The sequence below is a fragment of the Engystomops pustulosus genome, chromosome 4 (genome assembly GCF_040894005.1).
Source record: "Engystomops pustulosus chromosome 4, aEngPut4.maternal, whole genome shotgun sequence".
Taxonomy (NCBI): domain Eukaryota; kingdom Metazoa; phylum Chordata; class Amphibia; order Anura; family Leptodactylidae; genus Engystomops; species Engystomops pustulosus.
In genome coordinates this window covers 156076409-156104191 of record NC_092414.1, presented here as the reverse complement: position 1 = coordinate 156104191, position 27783 = coordinate 156076409, and the positions used below count along the sequence as shown (strand labels likewise).

Genomic DNA, 27783 nt, shown 5'->3' with positions numbered 1-27783 from the left:
TGTGCCCCAATCTCTAGCTATGCCCCTGGCCAAGACAGCGTATGAGCTTTTTCCAAATAATGCCCAGATCTCTGAGAAAGTGGATAGCAATAAAACAGCCAATCAGGTCCTGTTATTTTAACAAATGCATATTTCTCTGAAGTTGAACTACAGTAATTTATAAAATATTACCAAGTAATATGGAAGAACAATCACTACATGACAGATGGATTTGCATTAATCAAATGCTTAGGCTTACAGAGGAATATTGAATTGTTAAACGTTGCCAATGTATTTTACATTCAGCAGAGAACACATAGTTCCAGACAGTGACTGACACTTCGGGATGGGTACATATGCCCTTTTCTATAATGTTGAAAAAATGACTTACAACCCGTATACAGGTATAAACTCTATCCAGAAACCCTAATTGTTGCTCTGGTTCACTCTTATCTCAACTGCTGTAACTCTACTAATCAGACTCATTTTTCACACCAGACCCTATGCAGATGCCACCAGTCATTGCCCTGGTTGCCCATCACAGTCTGAATACAAAGTAAACTAATCATCCACAAAGCTCTCCAAGGTGCTGTCCATTCCTACAGCATCTTCCCTGTCTCAGTCTACCACCCTGATCCTGGATTGCACTATCCCAAACTACCAAACTAATATGCAACTTTCAAAGTTTCCAACATACCCGTAAAACCCATCACTTCCGGCAGACCTATTACATTTTTCAGCAACTTCTTCCTTTCAATGGGCAGCACAGTGGCTGAGTGGGTACCACATCTGCCTTGTAGCCCTTGAGTCCTGGGTTTGAGTCCCACCCCGGTCAATATCTGCAAAGAGTTTGTATGTTCTTTCTGTGTTTGCGTGGGTTTCCTCCCACACTCCAAAACATACTGGTAGGTTGTTTAGATTGTGAGCCCTGTGCACAAGTCTTCCACCTGCTGGTCATTCATCCTTATAATCAGGTGCTCCTTATAGTCCAGTGTGCCTTATATATGAACCTAGACATTTTAGCAGGCATTTATTGATGGTGCGCCTTATAATATGGTGCGCCTTATAGTCTGAAAAATACTGTATACAAGCACATTTACCTCATGTATCCACCTTTCTCATCATAGATTGTAAGCTCTTGTGAGGTATTGCTACTTAAAGGGATTCTACAAGGTATGTGTGGATAGGGTTTACCTTTGACATGCTTGTTTTTTATATTTTGACATAGATTTTGGTAAACAAATAATGACACAATAATATATGTTTATTATTTTGTACTGATAGTTAACACCATAAAATATACTTTATTTTTCTTATGATACTACTGTACATTAAAATGCTACTAAAAAAACAATAGTAGTGTTGTAGACTGTCTACATACAGCAGGCACAGTCCACTTAAAGTAGGAAAAGGGAACTAAAGATTTGAAGACCTAAAATTCCTTATTCCAACGTAGGGCAGACCCCTCATGGATATTCTCATTAACGTTCTATTTTTTTTTTTTTTTGGACACAAACCCTTTTGTTATAATGAGAGTCCTTGGCATTTTAAAATGAAAAATGAATGATTGTTTATTTTATTTACTTTAGTTATGTCTACACAGGGCTACATAAGGTACTGTGTAGTGTCTATACAGAAAAGGAGAAGTGGTACTGCATATTGTCTATATACAGAAAAGGAGGAGTGGTACTGCACGGTGTCTGTATACAGAGAAAGGGCAGTGGTACTGCACAGTGTCTGTGTACCTAGAAGGAGGAGTGGTACTGCACGGTGTCTGTATGCAGAGAAGGAGGAGTGGTACTGCACAGTGTCTGTGTACTGTGGGGTATTGCTCAGGTATAAGCTAGGTAGCGGTCGCAGACAGAGGGAAAGAGACAGTTCTCAGTTCGGTTCAGTGTTTATTCACACCACAAAACAAATGGAACAAAAATCCAGCATTGTCTTCATGCTTGTTTAAAACATAAACATACAGACCAGGCTTGGCCTTCTCACCCAGTAGCAGGGTCTTCACAAATAGTCCAAATTGTTGGTGTATGTTCACACCTTGCAGAAGCTGCTGCATAGCACTTAGTCCATTTAAAGTCCAAAACAGCCAACCTGTCCTCCATAGACAGGACACGTGTTTGCTCTTGGAACAAGCTTCTCCCTCTGAGACTAGAGCTCACTCCACTCTCTTGTGCACACTTCCAGCTCAGCTTTGTTAGCTGGAACACCCTGAAAACCCGGTTTGGACCGGTGCTTGAAGTTTGGTCCGGTGCTTGATTTCAGCTTGCTGCATTACTCTGAGCAACACAAGCTGAGAGGATAATACCTCCCATCCAGCAACAAACCCCTGACTGTGTCACATACCCCCTCCCTTTGTTCAACCTTGAGGGGATGAACACTCGCCAGACAGTGCACCCGGGACAGGGCATCTGCATTCCCCTGTAGCCGGCCTGCTCTGTGTTCCACTGTGAATTTGAAGTTCTGTAGAGACAAGAACCATCTGGTGACCCGAGCATTCCTCTCCTTGGCCTGGCTCATCCACTTGAGAGGTGAATGGTCAGTCACCAGTCGGAACTTCCTCCCCAACAGATAATAGCGGAGAGACTCGAGTGCCCACTTGATGGCTAGGCACTCCCTCTCCACTATACTGTACCTGGTTTCGGCTGGGGTGAGCTTGCGACTCAGGAACCCAACAGGATGCTCTTCCCCATTAATTTCCTGAGATAGTACAGCACCGAGGCCCACTTCAGAGGCATCGGTCTGTACTACAAACTCCCTCTTGAAGTCGGGTGTCACCAGGACTGGTGACCCGCACAAGGCCGACTTCAAAGCGGAAAAAGCCTTCTCCGCTTGGTCATTCCAGCGAACCATCACTGTCTTACGTCCCTTCAGGAGCCCTGTCAATGGAGCCGCTACAGTAGCAAAATGGGGAATAAATCTCATATAATACCCCACCATCCCCAGGAATGACTTTATTTGCCTGGTGGTGACAGGCCGTGGCCAACTCCGTATTGCCTCTACCTTATTCATCTGGGGTTTGATGACTCCACGCCCAATGATATAGCCTAAGTACCGTGCCTCCTCTAGCCCTATGGCACATTTCTTTGGGTTAGCAGTTAGCCCGGCCCTACGGAGGGAGTCTACTACAGCCTGCACTTTTGCCAGATGACTCTCCCAGTCAGCACTGAAAATGACAATATCATCGAGGTACGCTGACGCGTAACGCCGATGTGGACGAAGCACAATGTCCATTAAACGCTGGAACGTGGCCGGGGCGCCATGCAGGCCAAAGGGTAACACTTTATACTGAAATAGTCCCTCAGGTGTGATAAAGGCAGTTTTCTCCTTGGCAGCCTCCGTCAAGGGCACTTGCCAGTACCCTTTAGTGAGGTCCAAGGTAGAAAAATACCTGGCCTGTCCTAAGCGCTCAATTAGCTCGTCCACCCGGGGCATGGGATAAGCATCAAATTTGGACACTTCGTTCAGTTTACGAAAATCGTTACAGAAACGTAGCGTCCCATCTGGTTTGGGTATCAAAACTATTGGGCTTGCCCACTCACTTCTTGACTCTTCAATTACGTCCAGCCGCAGCATCAACTGTACTTCCTCAGTGATGGCTTGTCGCCGAGCTTCGGGCACCCGGTACGGCTTTAGCCGGACTTTTGCCTGGGGCTCCGTGACAATGTCATGTTGGATTACGGAAGTACGTCCAGGGAGGTCAGAGAACACGTCCGTGTTCCGACTAATGAACTCCTTGGCCTCTTGAGCCTGTTTAGGGGAAAGGCTGTCAGCAATGCGCACTGTGGCAGCCGCTTCCCCGGGAACAGTTGGAGGTACTGGTTTCCCTTCCCCTAAACATACCGGCTGCGGGGTGCTCCCAACGCAGGTCTCCCTATCTCTCCAAGGCTTTAGCAAATTGACATGGTAGACCTGCTCTGGCTTCCGCCGCCCTGGCTGATGTACCTTGTAATTTACATTGCTTACTTTTTCCAGAATTTCGTAAGGGCCTTGCCACCTTGCGAGGAACTTACTGTCTACCGTTGGTACTAAAACCAAGACTCTGTCTCCTGGGTTAAAGCTCCGTACCTTAGCTACTCTATTGTAGACCTGACTCTGGGCTCGCTGAGCCGCCTCCATATGTTCCCTGACAAGGGGCAACACTGTCTCCATCCGCTCCTGCATCTTAGTGACATATTCAATGACACTCTTATGCGGAGTGGGCTGTTGCTCCCATGCCTCTTTGGCCACGTCCAGCAAACCTCGGGGATGTCTGCCATATAGTAATTCAAAGGGCGAGAACCCAGTAGAGGCCTGGGGCACCTCTCGCACTGCGAACATAAGATAGGGCAGAAGCAGATCCCAGTCCCTTCCATCCTTGGACACTGCTCTTTTCAGCATATTTTTCAAAGTTTGATTAAATCTCTCCACCAGGCCGTCTGTTTGGGGGTGGTAAACTGAAGTCCTTAACTGTTTAATCCCCAGCAACTTGCAGAGTTCCTTCATGACCTTCGACATGAAGGGAGTCCCCTGGTCTGTCAGAATCTCCTTAGGTATCCCAACCCTTGAAAACATCTCCATTAACTCCTTAGCTATAAGTTTGGCAGAGGTATGACGCAGTGGCACTGCTTCTGGATACCGGGTTGCGTAGTCAAGGACAACTAAAATATGTTGGTGACCCCTAGCAGATTTAGGTACTGGACCCACAAGGTCCATGGCAATTCTCTCAAAAGGTACCTCGATAATTGGGAGGGGTACTAGGGGACTGCGGAAGTGCTGCTGGGGGCTAGTTATTTGACAGGTCGGACAGGACTTACAAAACTCTTCCACCTCTTTGAACACACTGGGCCAGTAAAATCGCTGCAGTATACGGTCCTGGGTTTTCTGCGGCCCAAGGTGTCCACCTAAAACATGTTGGTGAGCAAGATCCAGTACCATCCTACGATATGCCTGAGGCACTATTAATTGTTCAACATTCTCACCCCGTAGTTGGGTGACCCGATACAGTAAATTATGGTGAACCACAAAACGAGGAAAAACTGCCTCAGCTCCTGGTTGTTGTGGCTCACCTTCAACCATTAACACATTCCCCCAGGCTCGGGACAGAGTCTGGTCCCGGAGTTGCGCCGTACCAAAATTGTCACCAGAGACGTTTAAGTCTGACAATTCAGGGCCTGGCGGCAAGTCCTCTACTTCCCCAACCATTACATTCATTGGTAGTGTCTCCCCATCATCCACCGAAGTGGCGGTCACCCCTACCGCTGGCCCTTCCGCCTCGGGTTCCCAAGGTTCTGGTTCTAGGTCTGGAACATGACCTTCAGCTATTGCTCTCCCTGACCCCTGGGGACTGACATGCAGTAACGATGGCCATAGTGCAGAGAATAATGGAAAGTCTCTTCCTATAATTAGGTCATAGGGCAGATTTGATGCTACTGCCACCTCGTGGACTTTCCTCCCAGCAGGTGTTTTTATGACCACCAGTGCGGTTGGATAATCTTTTAAGTCTCCATGAATACACAATACTCGAACCTTGCGACTAGTGAACTGAGAGGGTAGCGCCAGGGTATCCCGTACTATGGTCACTAGGCTCCCTGAGTCAAGTAGTGCATTAGCCCTGCACCCATCAACGGACACTGGGCACATGGGAGGTGCCCTATCTGCATCCAGGACGTCAGCGGTACATACAGGCCGTGCATAGAAGGAAGTACGGCGAGCGTACCCACAGTCCATAGGTTCGGAGGTCAAGGGGCAATTTGCAGCCACATGTCCCAGGACATGACAGCGCCAACAGCGGAGTGTGGGGACCTCACGAATCTTTGTGGAACGTTGTTTGGACATCGTTGGGGAGCTACTCCCAGCAGAAGGTCGGGGCTTTTCCTCAGTCACTGCAAGTGGGGGTGAGGGACGGGGTGGCTTACGTGTAGGGGTACAGTCCCGCACAAAGTCCTGGGTGGCTATGTAACGTTCCACCAGACCAACCAGCTGGTCTAAATTACCTGGGTCACCTTGACCTACCCAGCGCTGAATGGCAACCGGCAGAGTGCGCACAAAACGGTCTAGCACCACCCTCTCCACTATTTGGGCTGGGGTTAAAGTCTCAGGCTGAAGCCACCTTTTTACCAGGTGCAGTAGGTCATAAGCTTGAGACCTGGCAGCTCGGGATTCCACAAACCCCCACTGATATACACGTTGGGCCCGCACATAAACATTGACCCCCATGCGTGCCAGGATCTCACCTTTCAACTTCTTGTAGTCCAGGGCATCCTCCTGAGTGAGGTCAAAATATGCCTTTAACGCATCGCCAGTCAGGAACGGGGCCACCACTTCAGCCCACTGGTCAGGCTGCAGCCCCTCACGCTCTGCCGTTCTCTCGAACACCGCCAGGAAGGCCTCTACGTCATCCTCCGCTGTCAGCTTTCTCAGCGCAGTTCGGACTCTCTCTCTGGCCGCAGGCTGTAGCTGGGTCACCACTGTTGGAGTCTCACGCAGCGCCTTTATTTGTTGTAGCAGTAAGTCGTTAGTCTGTTGCTGGGCCTGCATAGCCTCAGAGTGTGCCATCTGCTGTTGAACATTAGCTTGCACAAGTTGTTTAATCAGCTCCTCCATCTTGTCCGGTGATGCTAGCTGAAACTTTGCAGGTTTAATCCACGACATGCAATGGTGCCCAGGAAAAAAAAAAAAAAAAAAAAAAAAAAAAAAAAGAACTCCGGTTTTGCACCACCCTCACTGCGTTTTGCCCGCTCCAAGCCACCAATTGTGGGGTATTGCTCAGGTATAAGCTAGGTAGCGGTCGCAGACAGAGGGAAAGAGACAGTTCTCAGTTCGGTTCAGTGTTTATTCACACCACAAAACAAATGGAACAAAAATCCAGCATTGTCTTCATGCTTGTTTAAAACATAAACATACAGACCAGGCTTGGCCTTCTCACCCAGTAGCAGGGTCTTCACAAATAGTCCAAATTGTTGGTGTATGTTCACACCTTGCAGAAGCTGCTGCATAGCACTTAGTCCATTTAAAGTCCAAAACAGCCAACCTGTCCTCCATAGACAGGACACGTGTTTGCTCTTGGAACAAGCTTCTCCCTCTGAGACTAGAGCTCACTCCACTCTCTTGTGCACACTTCCAGCTCAGCTTTGTTAGCTGGAACACCCTGAAAACCCGGTTTGGACCGGTGCTTGAAGTTTGGTCCGGTGCTTGATTTCAGCTTGCTGCATTACTCTGAGCAACACAAGCTGAGAGGATAATACCTCCCATCCAGCAACAAACCCCTGACTGTGTCACAGTACCTAGAAGGAGGAGTGGTGCTGCACAGTGTCTGTATACAGAGAAGGAGAAGTGGCACTGCACAGTGTCTGCATACATAGAAGGAGGAGTGGTACTGCACAGTGTCTGTTTACAGAGAAGGAGCAGTGGTACTGCACAGTGTCTGTGTACAGAAAAGGAGGAATTGAACTGCACAGTGTCTGTGTACTTAGAAGGAGGAGTGGTACTGCACAGTGTCTGTATACAGAGAAGGAGGAGTGGCACTGCATAGTGTCTGTATACAGAGAAGGAGGAGTGGTACTGCACAGTGTCTGTATACAGAGAAGGAGGAGTGGCACTGCATAGTGTCTGTATACAGAGAAGGAGAAGTGGTACTGCACAATGTCTGTGTACAGAGAAGGAGGAGTAGTACTGCACAATGTCTGTGTACAGAAAGGAGGAATTGAACTGCACAGTGTCTGTGTACTTAGAAGGAGGAGTGGTACTGCACAGTGTTTGTATACAGAGAAGGAGGAGTGGTACTGCACAGTGTCTGTGTACAGAAAAGGAGGAATTGAACTGCACAGTGTCTGTGTACTTAGAAGGAGGAGTGGTACTGCATAGTGTCTGTATACAGAGAAGGAGGAGTGGTACTGCACAATGACTGTGTACAGAGAAGGAGGAGTAGTACTGCACAGTGTCTGTATATAGAGAAGGAGGAGCAGTACTGCACAGTGTCTGTATACGGCGAAGAAGGAGTGGTACTGCACAGTGTCTGTGTACAGAGAAGGAGGAGTGGTACAGCACAGTGTCTGTGTACAAAGAAGGAGAGAAGTTGTACTGCACAGGGTCTGTATACCGAGATGGAGAAGTGGTAATCCACAGTGTCTTGATACAGGAAGGAGAAGTGGCACTGCACGGTGTCTGTATAAGAGAAGGGGGAGTGGTTTTGCACAGTGTCTTTATACAGGAAAGAGAAGTGGTACTGCACAGGGACTGTAAACCAAGAAGGAGAAGTGGTACTGCACAGTGTCTGTATATCGAGAAGGAGAAGTGGTACTACAGAGTGGGGCATCCCAGTGGGGGATGTTGCATGTATAATTCTCTCTAGTTGGACCTTGAACCTATGCCACCTGTCCTGACGCAGTAAGTACCTCACCGGGACTTACCAACAAGTCTGGTCGGGACCACTTCCTTGAGCTCAGCTAGGGTGAGGGTGGTTTTCCCGGTCATCGCCAAACAGTGCTGTAAAGAAGCCCCTCAGGGCATAGCTCGTCCTAGGCTTCCACAACACACTCATGGGCCTCTTCCATGGACAAGCAACTCGCCGGGACTTACCCCAAACGTGGGATATTCAGCCGATTACCGCTTAGCACCGCATTTGAAAGCAGATTCTGGTGCACGCGATACGGACTGAGCGCGGGATTTAACATTTTCATTTGTGTCGCAAGCCGTACAGTTACATGCATCAGGAAGAAGAATTTGAACTCCAGTGGACCTGAGCGGGGAAGTGACACATGCAAGATAGCGGGCGCACAATCTTAATGAATCGAGCTGGAGCCCATGATCGCCGGACAACGGACCCAGTGCCCCAGTGTCCGTATACCGAGAAGGAGGAGTGGTACTGCACAGTGTCTTTATACAGAGAAGGAGAAGTGGTACTGCATAGTGTATTTCTTACAGGAAGGAGAAGTGGTACTGCACAGTGTCTGTATACGGAGAAGGAGGAGTTGTACTGCACAGTGTCTGTATACGGAGAAGGAGGAGTTGTACTGCACAGTGTCTGTATACGGAGAAGTGGTACTGCACAGTGTCTGTATACGGAGAAGGAGGAGTTGTACTGCACAGTGTCTGTATACGGAGAAGGAAGAGTTGTACTGCACAGTGTCTGTATATGGAGAAGGAGAAGTGGTACTGCACTGTCTCTGTATACGAAGAAGGAGAAATAGTACTGCACAGTTTCTGTATACAGAGAAGGAGAAGTGGTACTCAGGTCTGTTTTTTCCACCAGGCCCACTTTCCCAATAAAATAATTAAAAAATAAACCACCTTACGCTGATCCCTGCGGCAAATATTCTTCTATCTTCAGCAGAAACACAACCAAGTGCACCCCGCGAAAGTCATAGGGGCACATTTACTAAGGGTCCGCAGCCGCGAATCCGTCGGGTTTTTCCCGAATATTTCCTCTTTGCGCTGTATTTCACGTAATTGTGGCGCACGCGATCGATTTTTGGCGCAATCGCGCCGACTTTCGCGCGGCAGAAATCGGGGGGCTTGGTCACCGGACAACCCGAAGGATTCGGAAAAACAGCAGAATTTAAAAAGCCATTTGTGTCGCAAGATCAAGCACTCACATACACCAGAAAAAAGCAGGTGAACTCCAGCGGACCTCGGCGCAGCAGCGACACCTGGTGAATATCGGCGCACGGACCTTAGTGAATCCCAGCAGAACCCGAATCAGCGCCGGAGAACCCACCGCTGGATCGCGACTGGACCGGGTAAGTAAATGTGCCCCATAGTGTGTGTGCTAGCAGAGCGCAAGGAGGTGAGATAGAAGAGGTGAGAATATCAGCTGCTGGAAGGTGAGTACTTAGTTTATTTTTTTATTTGCTGGGGCAGTGTGCTAGATACCTATATACTGGGTGAATTGTGGGGCTGCTGGGTGCTGGCTACCTATATACAGGGAGATAGGGAGGCTGCAGTATGTTGGATACCTATATACTAGGGGGCTGCAGTGTGCTGTCTACCCCTATATTGTAGGCAGTGTGCTGGATACCTATATACTAGGGCCAGCGTGTTGGCTACCATTATACCTGGGGGGCAATGTGCTGGCTACCTATGTACTGGGGGCAGTGCCCTGGATACCTATATACTTGTAGGGATTTTTATGATGTCTTTACACTGCTCTGTACATATGTAAAATCATTTTAGAAACTGTATATATGCAAATAGGGAATGGGAATTGGTGCTGAGTTTCTATATGAAGCTCTGTTCTAGCACTGTATTTATGTATTGAACTCCATGTTAGTGCTATATTTATATACTAAGCTTTCTCCTGGTGAAGGATATATGTAAATCACTATAGCAATAAATCATGACAGGCACAATATTTAAATTTGAAAGACACTGTACATTTTAATTAAACATGGGACACTGTATATGTTAAAATTCTTTTTGTTTCATAATTGCAAAAACTGTGTAACTGAATAAATATGCAATGTGTTTTTAATTATTGGTTAATTTTAGACTTAATATTCTGGCCATTGAGATATCATTCTGCCACATAGCTGTTCAAGATATATCTGTAACTCCAGATGATTTATTATATTTCCTGCTCCTGTTTACATCCCACTCTTCTCCGCAGTAAAAAATATCTATAAATGTATTTTCTATTCAGTAAAACAAGTAAATACAGTGCAAACACATCTCCACTGTTTGACCTATATTGTGAAGTATTTACCTAAGGCAATGCAGAATTGCTTTAGTGTCAATGTTCAATTTGACAATTGCTGTTATTCGTGATCACTCAAAGCCGTAGGTCGATAACACCAATAGTTGTCAGCTTATCTACCGAATTTCTGCTACTAATAGCTGATTTTTATGCCTAACCAAAGATTTAAGGTGCAAAATAGGGCACATGAAAAGCAGTGCGCTCTCTGGAGTCCTATTAATCCATGCCACTTGTAACCTCAGGCTGTATTACTACTAGATACCAATTCTACTTATGCCTAGTACAACTATAATAATTGTAAAACATGTAAAATATACAATAATTACTGCATCTCACGGAGCCTCAAACACAAAGGTGGAGACAGCCTTACATTATCAAATCACCACATAGAATCTGTTTAACTGGGTATATACATTACATATATGTCTCCTGTCGCCCCTAATTGAGTCCCAATTATGTTGGGATTGGCTGATTGACTAATGATTAAAGATATGATGTTGGGGGAGTGAAGGTCTCACATATTATACTCCACATTACCCAATACATTCCTATTTGTATTAGGGGAGATATACCACTGTCTGTCTATATAAACATCCTGTTTAACCAAGTGTCCATGGGTGTAACTACAGGGGTAGCAGCCACCATGAGGCCCACAGTGCAGTATAAGACGGGTGACTCGTACTTTGCACCTCCTTTTAGTTGGTCTAGTTTGCTGCGCCACAATGTTGAATTTTCAATCTACACTATGCGACACAATTCTGTTACTGCACACTGCAGAGGTTGATCAAGTTTCCTGTACTATTTGGTTTCCTATGATATATATATATATATATATATATATATATATATATATATATATATACATACATACATATATACTAAAAGTACTTAAAGGTTGGGTGTTTCTTATTTTTAATAGAATATCTTTATTAGGCTTTATATGCCTGCATCACCGAATAGAAAGTCAACATTAAAAATATGCTAATTAGTGCCGCAATCTGCTGTGCACGTCACACACAGGCTGTCCGGCGCTCCTTCACGCCTCTAGGGCGCTATGGTTTCCACCCACTCCTTCCCACCCCCTGCTGCACATGCAAGCTGGTTTATGCTGCTGTTTGAATAAGGGCTGTGCATGTGCAAGATTTCCAGAGAGTCAGGTGATTCACAATATCAATCATAAGAATAGCAAGTATGCCAATGTTTTATTCCAGGCTAACACAGATAACAATCCAAAAGTTAACTACAAGGAACATACACTTTCCAAAAGGGGGTCACGAGGACATACAACATGACATTCACACAAGGAAAAGGATGAGAAGTTTGGAGGGGTGGGAAGAGGGGAAACACCCCAGGGGATTTGTTGATTCTCACATTCATTTAATGGATTGTAAACCATGTAATGAGTAAAAGTGCAAAGAGAGCAAAAATGTGATTTTCTGTGACTGCACTTTAAACCAGAGATGTTTTAATAAAAGTATCTCCATGAAAATGTATAAGACTGATTGACTGATCTCATTAGAAAGTCCCCACTGTGCAAGCTTTTGATCACTAGGAGAGAATCCGTAGCACCACAGAAATAGCACAGATGTCTGAGAGGTTTGGGGTTATGGGTGTATTAATTCTATTATTTATAGATTGCTTTTTATTCAAATATTCAGCATTGTTTAAGCCGTGAGTCTTGCAAGTCAAACAGAAAAATGCATGAATATAATTGGAGAACCATTAAACTTCACTTTCTACTTTCTCATGAATATATTTGGACAAAGCAATTTATAGTCCGAAGCTAGCTATATCAAATTGTCTTATACCCAATAAAATAAGATATAATTTTCTGGGTCCTTTAATATACATTCCTCCCAAATAACATCACTTGGGTGACACCCAAAGGACCATTAATATCATCAAGGTGGCAGTGAAAACACAACACGTGCAGAGTGTGTCGGTCATGTGTACATGTCAGTCAGTCTTTCTTGAGGTTATGTTCTGGTGGAGGTCATTGGGTTTCTTCATTTCCAGTTGCTCTTCCTATGTCTTTATCCACATGTCAATTTAGCTATACTTGTGTTCCTTAGTGTGTGTCCACATGTGTCACCATATGTGTGAATCATATATAATAAAAACAGAGGTCTGTCTCATAGTATTGAATGTCTTGTGTCTCTATATGTGGTTTTCTGCTACATTTCGGCTTTACAACAGGTTGTAACTGTGCATGTAGGTACTGTAAATTACCAATAAAGTCATATACAGGAATTGTAAGTAAAACTATTACAAGATTAGGATTCAACCACCAAAAGCAAAAGAACAAATAATACCTTACTGATATTAAAGAACTGGGAGTCCTCACTCCATTATCCAGGGAAATATTTGCAAAGGACACAACGTCTTTATCATATTCTCCATTGGAGAATAGACCTCCCAGTCCTCCTATATTAAGAACACAAGCTGGATGAGCTTTTAAATTGACATTTGTAATCAGTTCTTTACATGTTGTGAGGTCCATAGACACTTCTATAAGTTTATAACCAGATACAGATTCTAAAACTAATTGCTACTTTCTTCCTGAAGAAGTGGCTTTATTTGGTGCGAATCCCATTGTAACCTTCCAGTACAGCAAACTATCTGCTTTCCATATCACCACCTTGTTTCTCATGAATCAGTCTTATTGCAAATACTTATTAACTTCCCTTTAGCTGGATCTCACTGATCCATAGAATTACCAAATTTTGGATTTTTTTTTATACAAATTAGTTGACAAGCTGATACTTCTTTTTCAGGCTCCAAACCCAGATTTTCATATTGTCGACAAATTCAGCAGAAGCATGTGTTCAAGAAGCAGCTGCTAACTTCCTGGCTCCATATTATTTCATGACAAGTGGAAATTTACTGTGGGGAACATATGCTCAGACAAGTTTATTTGCAAAATGTAAAGAGTGTTATCGCATTTCCCTCTTCCATAAATATATCATACGTGAAGTTTGCTGGTACAATGAAGTAAGAAAATAAATTGTGATGTCTGTCACCTGGAGCTCCTAGAGGAAGCAATAATATGTGTTGTTGCAATATAATATTTGGTAAAAGTGTACTTCAGCCTCTCGATCCCACAATAGGGATCTGCTGACCATCTCACTACTTAGCCAATCAGTGACAGGTTATCTCTGTAGTCAATAGTGAGAGGTCATTTTTGGGTTTAGGAGGTAAACACAAGCAGGACCATGAAGGGAGATTTATCAGAATTGTTTGAGAGCAGAACTGTTCTAGTTGCCCAAACTCTGATTGGTTTCCATGCGCAACTAGAACCTTTCTGCTCTGAGACATTTCTGATAAATCTCATAAGCATCACTTCTTTAGTTTTAGAATTCCATTCTGATCGGTTAATAGCTGGCACCTGTATAAAAACCAAATATTCGGGTGACTGGACTCATAGGACTATTTGTACACACATTCCCATAACAAATATTATTAGATTACCACAGCCACAGTGCCTGGATCAATGAATAAGTGTCTCTGGTTTATTAGGCTTGTTTAAAAGTACAGCTGAAGATGCACTGATAAGGCCCCTTCCACACTTGCGAGTGTGATGCGATGAACTCGCATCACACTCGCAACGCAAGCTGCCGGGAACGCACGGCCCGAACGCTGCACCGCGGGAGTGAACTCAGCATGTCAGTTCACTCCCGCGGTGCAGGGTTCGGGCCGTGCGTTCCCGGCAGCTTGCGTTGCGAGTGTGATGCGAGTTCATCGCATCACACTCGCCAGTGTGGAAGGGGCCTAAGTGTCATTTTGTTCCATTCTTTCCTTGCACATCTGGATACTAGGGTATTCCTTCCCTAACAGACTTGATTGATTTCCACCAGACTCATCTATCTCTAGTGAACTCTGTTCATGGTTTACAAACAATTAATTCACTTTAATTCACTGTGACAGAATCTCTCCCCACTCTCATTTCTGCCCTGTATGATGTCAGAGAACTCATCAAATCATCCCTTGGACCGAGGTTCTGACGTCTTATAACAGGTTTCATGGAGTCTGTGCCTGCTAAACTCTTGTACTGAGCTGGCTAGTGTTGATACTGTCTTCTGTATTCTGGTATCTTTGATTTTTGCCAGTTTCTCGGACTATCAGTACTGTACTGCATTGTACTGTATTGTACTGCATTGTCCTATAGGATCTTAGCATTTGTCTATTTGTTCCCAGACCCTACATAACACAACCAAGGTGCGGATCAAATCCATTCAGAGAGTACTGACACATAATTTGACTCCATTTGTAACACACCAACGTGTTAGGTACTTTTCTAGACATTAAAAATGTCTTAGCTCTTCCTAAGTGTTCTATTTAAGAAAATGCTTAGACACGTGCTTAAGTTTCTAAGATTGACTTTGTTTTCTTTAATTGTAATTAAGAAATATTTTTCTTGAAAGTGTCTTATCTCTTTGCCTACCCTGGTGGTCATGAGCCAACCGTGTAGGAGTTTAGTTCTGTAACCTTCAGCATACTCAGTTATTTACTGACTCAGCAAACTTAGAAGATTTCTGCCACCTGTAGTATGTTTAGAAGTTTCCATTTACACCAGTCCTTGTCCCTAACACCAACAAAACCTTAATGAAATGCTTTCCTTAAAACATCATATCATGTTTACTGTAAAGTGTTGCCTTGCCTCACTTCCTGAGCAAGAAAAAGAAGTACCACAACTAAGTGAGACAGTATTATAGCTGCACATACAAATTAGATGTTTGTAAAGATTCCATATACTTTACCTAATTTCTATTTATGGGGAATATATACAACAAGCAAACAGTGGCATTCATCTGGGTTGTCCTGTCAAATGGAAGCACCATTTAGCCATCTAAATCTTAGCCTTTCTTAGTTTCTCTTGTAATGAGATCCTCAATCTTCAATCTAAATTAAATCAAACATACTTACCTATTGTCCTCTTCATCTTGATCCATGCTGGAGGTGGAGCTGACATCATGCAAGAGGTGTGAATCCATGCCTCCTGTGTGATACCTCCCTCTCCAACATGGCATCAAGCAGGAGCAATGACTAATGAGCAGACAGAAGCACCAGATATCTCGTTCCCACACTCCGTAGTCTATTTTTAAGATGATCCTTTTGTGTCAAGCTTGAAGAAGACCACTGCCGGTATCAGGATGAAGAGGATAATAAGTGAGTATGTTCGGTTTAATTTTGATTAAGTTAGTGGTAGATTTCCTTTAAGGGACCAAGATAGAGGGTATAATGAGAAACTGCTAAACTCCACAGGGAAAACATGTGGCTGGAAGAGAAGCCATTAAGCTGGGTTTAAGGATAAGGTAGAGAACAACTACAATCCGAGGACACGTCACCTGTAGCCACTGATGTAACAGGTTTGGTAACAGGGATTTCAGGATTTCATATTATTAGTACTGTTAGTGTTGGTTGATCAAGTGCATGTGGTGGTTGTGCATGTAGGTGGACACTACTGAGAATTTGGTAGCTGTACATTGCGGCCCTTGCCCCAGATCTTTTACATAGCTAACAACACCCCTGGTGTATATATTATAAATATATATATATAATATGCTGCCCTATGAGCATTCATTAAATTTTATCTGTGGAGGAGATACCAGTTTATCAGAATTGTAGGCTTCAGGTAAATTCACTTTGCCCTGGTCTTCTCTTTTATGCATCACATTAATTATACATAATAAATTCTGACTTAGATGATTAAAGATGTTGACATAATATGTTTGTATTAAATCATATTTACATAAAGCTTTGCAAATTCTCCCAGTGCGGAAACAATAGTCTATTGCCAGTGAATCTGATTTATCTTCTATGGCGAAGGTGGCATAGGTTAATTGATGATAACTACAAAGATATACGCTGTATTATGTCAGCATTAAATGATATAAATGAATATATCACTGCTTAGTCGCATCTGACCTCAAGACGCAGTAAACAAGCCTATTGATCAATGTCATGACTCTAAAATCGGGTAGTTAATCTTGGCAGGAGGATTGGCGTGTGCACAGAATCTCCCTGCTGTTGATGCCGCTGAAACTCTGAAAGATGGTTGCTCCTTTTCCCGAACTACTTGTCACAGGAGTAATTGCGTATTCTTCGGATGTACTCTCACAGACTGTAGTTAAGAAGGCCAAATGTTACAGGCTGTTCATTCACTGCCCTTAGTCTTCTATGAAACACTCATAAAGCAAACCCAGTAACAAAGATTACATGCAGAAGATTCAAATGGGTTATATAAATATGATTCCTTGTATAATAAAGTCAAAAACCTTCTAGTATCAATAATTCTTCCTTTCCTGAATTAAAAGATCTCACCTTTAATCAGCAACTAATGTTAAAAACCCAGTCCTACAGTGAAATACATAGCTGTAAACTGAGAATATTAAGTGATGTTCCAAAGCTTTTGGGACTTTTCCCTTCTATGATTAAAGATGTTGAGTCAAAATGCTTACTTTTTGCTTAATTGATGTCCTTATACAATCAATCGGATCCCCAGCAAAGTCACATTGCCACTAAACAAACTCACCAATAAACAAATACCTGTTATCAATGAACCAAAAGCCAATTTCTCCCTTCATTTCTATAAGACTTAATCACACATCCATATTCTTTCTCAGTAACTATCCACCTTTACAGATAGCATACTGATGTGCAGTTTTTTCCCTGCATGGTCTGGGGAACCAGGTGTTATGCCATTTATGCAGACATGAGACAATGGATCCCATATGCTTGTGAAAAATAATTGAAACCACAAAACAGATAAGTTTCTAATGGACACACAATGGTAGCGACTATATGAATAGGCCCTTAGGCTACATGCACACAAATGTTACTTTCGTCTTTTAACTGATGGCACATTTACACATTTATTTCATTGGACCCATGGACATGTTTTTTTATTTGTAGCACAGATGCTTTAGAAAATCTTAATTTAAAAAAAGAGTCACTTCCCCACTCAGGTCCGCCGGAGTTCACCGTCTTCTTCCTGGTGCATGTAAGTGCAAAGGATTGCGACACAATGTAAAAGTTAAGTTCCCCCGCTCAGTCTGAATCAGTTGGATCGTCCGACAGCACCCCACGATTTCTGTAGGATGAAAGCCAGCGCAGCTGTGCCAAAATCCCATTGCGTGCGTCACAATGCCCTGTAAAATACCTGTCACAGCCGTGCAAAACCCGAAAACGTCAAAATCAAATGAAAGTGTGATCCGCAGACCCTTAGTAAATAAGCCCCATTCCCTTTAGGGTGGCCAAGCAAATTTAATTAAAGTTAGTACATGACTGAACAAGGTTTGAATGAGAAGTTGTCTATCAAACGATCGTCAATTGTTCAATATGTCCCAGGAAAAACATCTATTTTCATTAACTTTAGGTTAAAGTAAATGCATTTTCAATATTAACAGGTGAAGGACAAAGATCTGCCTGAGACTTTTATTATGAAATATGACCGTTCATACATGAAAGTTATTTTAGTACAAAGATTTTAAACACCTTCATGTGGATCTACCTCTTCAATATGTTCTTATGGAACACCCACTTTCTTTCCAGTCATTGCTAGCATGTCAATGGTTAGCTAAAATGAGCATTGGCTCTTAACCCCTTAGGGACCATCCTGTTTTAAGCCTTAACTATCCATTTTTTGTGTTTTTCCTCATCACATGATAAGTATCATAACTGTTTTTACTTTTTCATAGGAAATTATAGTGGCTTATGACAATTGCAGTTCCTTCAATGCACTCTGTGCCAGTCTCAATGCCTTAAAAGGCTTTGGGATGGAGATGATTTTATGTATATGTCTAATGGAGTCTAAAAATAATAAAAACCTAAACTCACCAAAAACCTAAACTCTCCGACACTCCGATCCAGTGTGCTGCATCACACTGACATGCAGCTAGCAGCTGTAATGGGGACTTGCAGTGCATCACCAGTGGAGACAGACGGTGCCACAGTGAACAGGAGTGTCAGAGAGAGGTTAGTATAGGTGCTATGTTATTTTAAGACCCCCCTTGAAAAAAGTCCCATCCCGGACAACCCCTTTGATGCAACCTGAAAATAATGATGACTGCTTAGGAATGGTGAGGGCTAGAGAGAAATTTCCAACTACACCATTTCCCGTGAGACACAATACCTCCTTTCATTAGTCTCATTGCCTCGTAGTTAACCACTATGTCCCATGTACCTTAATCTGAGCCTTAATGACACTGTGATGTACCAATGTTTGCAAACCCCCATATACCAGTCACAAGTCAGACTCAGCGCACAATGACATGCCAAATAACCTTAAAGGTGCATTCGCATGAAGACAAGATGATTAAATTCAGGATAACAAAATAACACATTCTCTAATTCACTGTTATCAATAAAAATACAGTGTTTCCCAGATGTATTTCCAACTTGTCCCCGGATCCGAACGTCAATCTTCTGACTATGGTCGGGCAGGGCATATTCTGCTCATAAATAGCTTTTGCTGTCTGCACAATGTGCCCCAATATCCACTATATAATAATTATATTACTGTTGGCTTGAGGATTTATTAAATCATGTGAACATTATAACTGGTATAGGAGCTTAGAGTAGCATAATAGCAAATGGGTTATGAAAGGAAAATTACTCTCGCAAATTTTTACTTGTTATCCACATTTTATTTACCCTGCCACCGACGGTACCAAAGGTAAATGCAACGGCAACAAATATAACAATACATAGCGGCTGGTCTGGTCACGTAGATTGTCAATATGCAGGCAGAAAAGTAAACTTGAAAGAAAGAATCATTGAGTGATACTGCATTGGGATGGATGAGGGGAGGTATAGAAGGAAGTGATTATATACCAGGATTATATACCGCTAGTGGCCAAGTAAATAGAGGTAAGGGTTACTGTGTATATGGTTTATGCTAATGTATTCACCTCCTCCAACACTTCAGTTTACCCATAGGCGTGCGCCTACTACAGCATGAGTTTCAGGCTATAGCAGGCACCAGGAAGGCTTCGTCACATTACCTCAGTATTGCAGAGTATTATAAAGAACATGCAATCAGATCATTATCTCGGGTCGCAGACCCACCTGTGTGCCATGGTTTTCCCCTCCTGCCTTGCTTACCTCTCCGGATTTCAGCGGTGGCTCTGTAGAATTTAAAGGCACTGGCCGGCTGCCAATTCTGTTAAATAGCCAGCCCCTTCCTGGTACCCCTGCCGGATCTTTGTGCCTCATAGCCTTAGAGAAAGTTGTTCCCTATGTCCTCTGCGTTTATTGGGACTTCCCGTTGTGACCCTGGTTCCATTCCTGACTCCGCTCCTCCACTGCCGGTCCTGACCTCCTGCCTTTCCCGGCCATGATAATGTCTCATGATTTTGTACATAGTACAGACTGCACTGTTCTTAGTAAATGTACTCCACAGTTTTATTTAAGCACAATCTGGAATCGTTGGGGGAGATTAATCATGCCATGAACCCCCCCCCCCTTCCCTACCAGTTCTGGTGCCTCTCTGCTCTGTGCGCCACTTTGGGAATGTTGGGATGTAGGGCTGGCAGGGCGTTGACGCTTGTCGCATTTTAAAAACCAGCGGGACTATAGCAGAAATCTTCGCCAACATTGTTAGGTTTCACATAAAACATCTACTTTTACTATATATTTCATAAAATAACTATTTGAATATAATATCCAACCTGGAATACGTAGTCTACAGATAAAACGGTGGTTAAACAGTATGTATATTTTGTGATATAAAAGAATCACTTGCTAGTAGGTCCCTCGATGAAATCATCTGTGATAATGAAGAGAGGAGAAGTGGGGGTGGGGGGATAGTATTTTTGAAGTTATAATACAATGCTACCATTGTTTCCTAGCAACCATGATAACTCCCATTCCGTAGGTGCTACATAGATATTCCATGACACTCCTACACTCTTGTGAATCATGGATTCAGCGATAAACAGTATCCACCAGAACAAGTTCCAAACATAATTCTTTTATATTATTATTATGAAGAACTCATATTACAAAGTAACAGAAATCCAGCTCGGCCTCATGCCTGCGGTTAACTCTTTCAATGCTAGATGCAGGTTTTAAAATCCCATTTGCTCAGCAGTGAATTGGAATGAACTGTTTCCAGATGCAGATATGAAATTGTAGTCACGTTTGATAAGAAACAGGGGAAAGAAGTGTATTCAATCAACTGATGATCCTGCCACAAATCAGTTATGTGCTTCCAAATTAACATAATGATAATTCAGGCTTCAACAACATTTAACTGTTTTACTGCCAATGTGTTCTGGACCTAAACAGCATGCCCTTTAAGACAATGGAACTGTGTTCAGTATAGAAATAGTGGGTTCCTCCTTATGATAAGTTACTTGAAGGATTAGAAAGACCTTGAAATAAAGGTAGGTGTCCTGCTGTAATGTAGAGACCAATCTGAATGGAGGTCATTATGTAGCAGGAAGGTGCACACAGATGGATCGAAACATGCTCAGGAGTAGTAAATATAGTAATCTAAAAATAATAATAAAATGAAATGTTTGCTTTTTCCCCTGTGTGATACTGCATCTTCACGTTAGCTTTCTCTATGCATTGTCACTAATTTGGTTCACTTTGACTATGTTCACACGCTGCATTTCAATAGCATTTTGTAACACAATACAAATGCAACCCTAGTGACCAGATCTCATATGAAACGCATGCAATCAGGAATGAGCATCACATTGTTTACATGCAAATAATACAGAACACCATTGCTTGTTGCCGATTGCTAGCGTTTCAGTAGTGTGGCGTCCATGATCAGGCCAAACCCCTCCGCTGCCTCTGTGAACCGATGCGGAATAAAAGGAGGATTTAATAGTAACTTTTTATCAAGCTATGGAAAACTCAGCAGTACAAATGAACACAAAAAGACTTGTAATATACCGTCATGAAAGGTAGAAAAAAAACTAATAAAGCTTGGATTGACAAATAAACAACAAATGATCTGAAGAAGTCAGTTGTTACAGGGTTAGAATATATCATAAACCTTCATACTGCCAGAATAATGAATAGTCTATCTGCATGTGTAAACTTTCTCTATCAAATTGTATAGAAGATCTGTAACAGACCAGCTTGACACCCATGGACATCATGTCAAGGGATGTTTAAAGAAGACCTGTCGGGTCGATTTGGACCCTAAAACAACTACAGGTCCTTATGGACCGGTGGTTTGGAGTCCCAAATTGACCTTTCTACGAGGTCTGTGGATGGAGGAAAAAAGTGGAAAAACATTTTATTTTTTTATTCTCACCTAGATTTAAGTCTGATGAGGTACTATGGACTCACACCTCAAGATCCCACGCCTCCTCTTGAGGTGAGGTAAAGGAAGTCGAGATAACATTCAGGCTTGGGGCACCTTTAACCTGGGGTGTGCTGTCCGACTGCGCACCGAAAATCCCACATTTGTGGTACATAAACTTCTTTAATACCTGTGCAAGCAGTTTGCACTAAAAAGAATGTGCAAAGTCTGACAGAAAAGAATGTGATTTTTAGCTGGTATTAGCATACCCTATGCTTATTTTAAAAATGCATAAGTTAGCATTCTTAATCATTTCAGTAGTTTATAATAGTTTATTTTACATTACCTGGCTCCCTGCCAGCAGTTTGTGGTAAGTCCCAGGGTAGGAGACAGCTGCAGCAATCTATATTTGTGTGTCTGTATCTCATACATACATTCATACATTCTTCCTCTGCTCCACACCACCCCCCTCCCTCCCCTTCCTGTTCAGTGCACATGACAGGAAGTGGGGAGGGAGCTGCATGAGTGTGGAGAGGAGGTTGACATAGGCAAACACAGGCTGCTGCTTCCCTTCCACACGCCGGTCCAGGGACTCACCACATGCTGCTGGCAGGGAGACAGGTAATGTAAGGCAAGATGCACTGCGTGGCAAGGTGATGGGCCGTTTCGCGCTAGAGAGCTGTGGTGCAGGTGGCTTATTCCTTACTTCAGTAAACTATTATAAAGTACTGAAATAATTAAGAATGCTGTCACAGCCATTTTTAAAATCAGCATGGACACAGGCTATTGGAACCTATCACCAGTTAAAAATCACATTCCTGGTGACAGATTTGCTTTAATGTTAGGCCAGAATCATGGTTCTAGATAGCATAGAACACAAGAAAAATGCATCTACATTGATATTCTCCATGCAGCCTGAGTCTGACTAATCTAGGAAAAAAGTTTTCTCCTCATTTTCACATGAGTGGGCTGTTAGTTTAATGGAGTAAAGGTTGGTGACCGGTTCCCTTTAAGACAGGAGTCCGCAACCTTTTTTGGTCCAAGGGCTGCATTGCCATATTACTCAATTTCAACCATCAACTAGTAACTAGCACCCTAGATGCAACAACAAATGCCACCTCAGAAATGACAAATACCATAGTATAGCAATACATATCACCCCAGCAAACAAATACTGCATTCAGACAATAATAATCAACAATACAGACCACGGCAACAAATAATAAAATATAATATGGACAAGATAATAAACAATAGACACCAGAGCAGGTGAATAATAATAATACTTTAATAAGTAGTCTTTATCAGAGCTGGGAGTCTGTGGACCCTCTGGACCACCGCGGGAGATGGTACTAGCCGACACCTGGGACCGGAGTCTAAGTGGCACCCAGTCTTCACCAGAGCCCGCCGCAAAGCGGGATGGTCTTGCTGTGGAGGGATACCACCAGGTCGTTCCACAGGTTCGACTAGCCCGCTGTGACTGCCAAGGTAGTAGGAAAATAGCACAGGAAGGCATACTAGGACTCCCGTCAGGAATCGCAGGAGCTGGCACATGAATCAGGAACACAGGAACGGATTGGCACACAGGAATGCAGGATTCACAGGAATGGACTGGCACACAGGAACGCAGGATACACTGAATAGGACTGGCACACAGGAACGGACTGGCACACAGGAACGCAGGATACACTGAATAGTACTGGCACACAGGAACGGACTGGCACACAGGAACGCAGGATACACAGTGATGGACTGGCAAACAGGTACGCAGGATACACAGGAGCGGACAGGAACGGACTGGCCCACAGAACCGCAGGATACATAGGGAGCTTTCTCTTCAGGGGATGGCTTGAAGATCCGACAAGGAACACAGGAAGGGGCAGGAATTTATATCGGGCCAGTGGCAATTATCGGCGCAGTGGCCCTTTAAATCTTAGCGAGCCGGCACGCGCATGCCCTTGGAGACAGGGACGCGCAGGCTGAGCCACGGGAGCAGCGGAGATCGCCACTGGAGCCAAGGAAGGTAAGAAGCACCGGGCTCTGGGGGCACACGAAGAGACACGGGTCCCTGTCTCGGATCGCGGGAGTACCTGTGACAGTCTTTATATAATTTAATATAATATATGGTGCGTCCCTTTGTCAAGGAAAACATCCTCCCTGGTATTCAGGTTATTATTCATATTGTTAAAAGGTGTCCCTTTCTACTCAGAACTGTATAAAGGTTAATAGTAATAATTGTTAATAGTAATAGTTTTTTGACTGTGTCAATAATGAGCTTTCCAGCTACATGACGTATGAAGCAGTGGCTGGACTCCGCTGCTGTACCAACATGGGTAGCTTAAAGGGGTTATCCGGGACTATAAAAATTCACCAGATGTTCCCAGTAGTCATCAATCATCACCCTAATGACCATGCCTTACCTTTATTCAAACTTTGAATCCCCCCTGCATATGGGGTTACACATCAGCCTGCAAATGTTTACAATCTCAGCTTCCTGTATGGACGTTTTTTGTGCTGCAGAAACTACACTCCCCACAGTGCATTGTACTGTAAACACAGCAGGGAATGTATCCACCCATTCCAGCCTACACGGTGCTGGCAACCCCACCCACTACACCTTCCAGGCTCTGCTGCATCCCGCCCACTACACCTTCCTGTTTCCTACACAGTGCACAGAGAATATTCCATCCTGTCCAGCTACTGCCTCTCTCCTCAGCAAAGTGTCAGTCAGATTTTCAAGGCAAAGGCAATAGATCCCTCACACAATAAAATAATGGTAATGATAGCAAAGTGTTATGAATGATACTGTAATACTATACTATAAATTAGTATCTGTAACTGCAGGGCTTTATCTCTTAGTTCTATGCTATATGATATGCATCCTACTACACATCTATGTAAGAGGAGTCTTGATGACTCCTATATATTTATATCTAGGTATTGTATATCAATCTGCTGTTTTTATCAAATTATGTATATGTATATTCTATTTATCAAGGGACAGAACGTGAAAAGTGCAGTGTAAAGTGCTAAATGCACTAACGGGGACAGAATTCAATATCTGATGCATTTGTAGAAGAGCTGACACTCTAATCATTCTAGTGCTGCCTCTGCAACATTTTGTGAAGCAGAAATCATCTTCCATGATATGATGCATTCTGTCCCTGGCACCGCAATAGTCTTTTGATCATGCCAAGTCCGTCTCCTAGGATAATTGTAGCTGGTCTCATATAAATTCCTGCCCTTTCCTGTGACCCTTGTCGGATCTTCAAGCCTTCTCCTGAAGAGAAAGCTCCCCTATTTATCCTGCGTTCCCATGTGCCAGTCCGTTCCTGTGTATCCTGCGTTCCTGTGTGCCAGTCCGTTCTTGTGTATCCTGCGTTCCTGTGTGCCAGTCCGTTCTTGTGTATCCTGCGTTCCTGTGTGCCAGTCCGTTCCTGTGTATCCTGCGTTCCTGTGTGCCAGGCCGCTCCTGTGTATCCTGCGTTCCCGTGTGCCAGTCCATTCCTGTGTATCCTGCGTTCCTGTGTGCCAGTCCGTTCCTCTGTACATGCGTTCCTGTGTGCCAGTCCGTTCCTCTGTACCTGCGTTCCGGTGTGCCAGTCCGTTCCTCTGTACCTGCGTTCCGGTGTGCCAGTTCGTTCCTCTGTACCTGCGTTCGGGTGTGCCAGTCCGTTCCTCTGTACATGCGTTCCGGTGTGCCAGTCCGTTCCTCTGTACCTGCGTTCCTGTGTGCCAGTCCGTTCCTCTGTACCTGCGTTCCTGTGTGCCAGTCCGTTCCTCTGTACCTGCGTTCCTGTGTGCCAGTCCGTTCCTCTGTACCTGCGTTCCTGTGTGCCAGTCCGTTCCTCCGACCTGCGTTCCTCCGTTCCTGTATTCCTGATCCATGTTCCAGCTCCTGCGATTCCTAGTGTCCTACTGTGCCTTCCTGTGCTATTCTCCTGCCATCACCTCGGGTACAGATTGTCTCCTGCATTACTACCTTGGCAGCCACCACTGGCTAGTCGCATCTGCGGAACGACCTGGTGGTACCCTGCCGCAGCAAGACCATGTGCCAGGCCAGATGCTGGGGCCCATGACACAGCTGGCCCCATAGCAGCTGCTATGGCTACTACTACTGTACTTATGCCCCTGATTTTTTCTATATAATATATATATATTACTCTATATTCATCCTCTTAGGCCCATGAAGTAGATGACTTACTTTATGAAGAAGTTGTGCTTCCAGAGTCTGATGTTGAATTCGAACAAAATCAAGAGGTTAGTCTCTTTACAATTTTACACTCTTTGCATGCTTTTTTTTTTAGAAATGGTAAATGAAAAAGATTTATTCTCTACTTTAGGAAAGCTCAGAAGATGAATCAGCAGATGGTGCTACTGCAGCTGTGAGTACCAACCCAGTGGTAAGTATGAGGGTGTTTTTTATTTCTTATGTACATAGCAATGCAACTCAAATATATCATCATAATTCACAGCTATTCTCCATTTTTCTTTCTAGAGTTTCCAAGCCCTATTGCAACGCTTAAGAGAGCCTATTGATGAGGAGAATCGTCTTAACCCGTGGTGTTTTCAGGACGACCCTCAGTGGGGTCCTGACGAGGAACGTCCCCAACTAATGGAGGACACAGAGGGCAGGCTACAAAATAATCAGTGGTGCAAATGTGGCAGTTGCAAGAAGATGACTACAGTTGAGGAAAGCATCTGTTGCTGTGAATTTCAGGCAATGGATAGACTGCGCCACAATATTACCTGCGTTACTCAGCATCCTGACTTTACCTCAAGGATTTATTCTAGAGATTTTCTTATCGAACTGCTACAGTTCTCCTTACGCGTGACTCAACGCCAGTTTGAGCGACAGGAAAATAGGTAAGTAAATCAAGTACATGCTATTTCAAAACATTAGTTGCCCTTTAGCTTCTTGTTACTTATTCATAGGTTATATTTATATTTTTTTCAATATTGTACCAACTTTATCACATCTCTTATGCCTGAAAACAGCTGTGATTTATTCTCCCCCATTTACGCTTATGCTGATTTCACTGACTTTTGCGCTGCAAATACAAGAAGCTAGTCGGACAAAAAGGAATCATTGAAGGAAAGTGGGATTACTAAACATGAGAGATTGGGGCCAATGGTTACAATAGAAATGGCGTCATAAGGAATACAGCATGAAATTCAGAGTTTGTATAGTTATTTTAGGATGCTTTAGAAGTAGATTTTTTGATCAACAATAAATGTGTATTCTTGTTAATGGGAATTTAAGACATTCCCAGATAATAAGACCTAGTGCCTATGCAAGCGCAAAAATAAATATAAGGCACTGTCTTATTTCTGCGCTAATACTGTAGTAGATAATTTAGGGTTTTAGGTCCAATGAAAGCAATATAAATATTTTCATTAATCTTTCCACAGATTTTTACGTTGGGCCTGTTATGTCAAGGTTACCAATCTGGTTTATGGATTTCTTGGACAAGGAAATAGGATACCTTTACCATCTTGTGTGGTGAATAAAATTAGAGATATTTATCCAGACCCCAATGCCACATATACTGGATTTAAATGGTTTCCTGATTATGTGTTTGGAGACCTGCCCACCAATTTGAACTTCTAATCGGATTACTGAAAACACTTCAAGTTGCACTATTTTGAACAATGTTGTTATGTATATTGTTTGTATTCTTGTGTAAGTTATAAAGTTATTTTGCATAATAAACAAAATCGTATTTCATTTTTTTTAAAAATTGAAGAGACCAAAAAACACAAATAGTCATGTACATGTGGATGAAAAATTTTTTTTTAACAGTTTAACAAAACAATTAACAGGAACAAACATAACATATAGCAAATCCTGTACGATCGTCCCAAGTAG

At 43.3% G+C, this 27783-nt stretch overlaps 1 protein-coding gene and 1 long non-coding RNA gene across 2 annotated transcripts in view; one reads left to right on the top strand and one right to left on the bottom strand.

Moving 5' to 3' along the window:
* Nucleotides 1–27783, bottom strand: part of LOC140125675 (uncharacterized) — a 65915-nt gene that overhangs the window by 21801 nt on the left and 16331 nt on the right. The gene's annotated exons all lie outside the window — the stretch shown is intronic.
* On the top strand, nucleotides 20–27771 carry LOC140125842 (uncharacterized). Its single transcript, XM_072144718.1, has 5 exons — nucleotides 20–106; nucleotides 26097–26174; nucleotides 26258–26317; nucleotides 26413–26780; nucleotides 27327–27771. Exons 1-5 carry the CDS (start codon nucleotides 20–22, stop codon nucleotides 27523–27525), a joined length of 792 nt encoding a protein of 263 aa, XP_072000819.1. The 3' UTR covers nucleotides 27526–27771.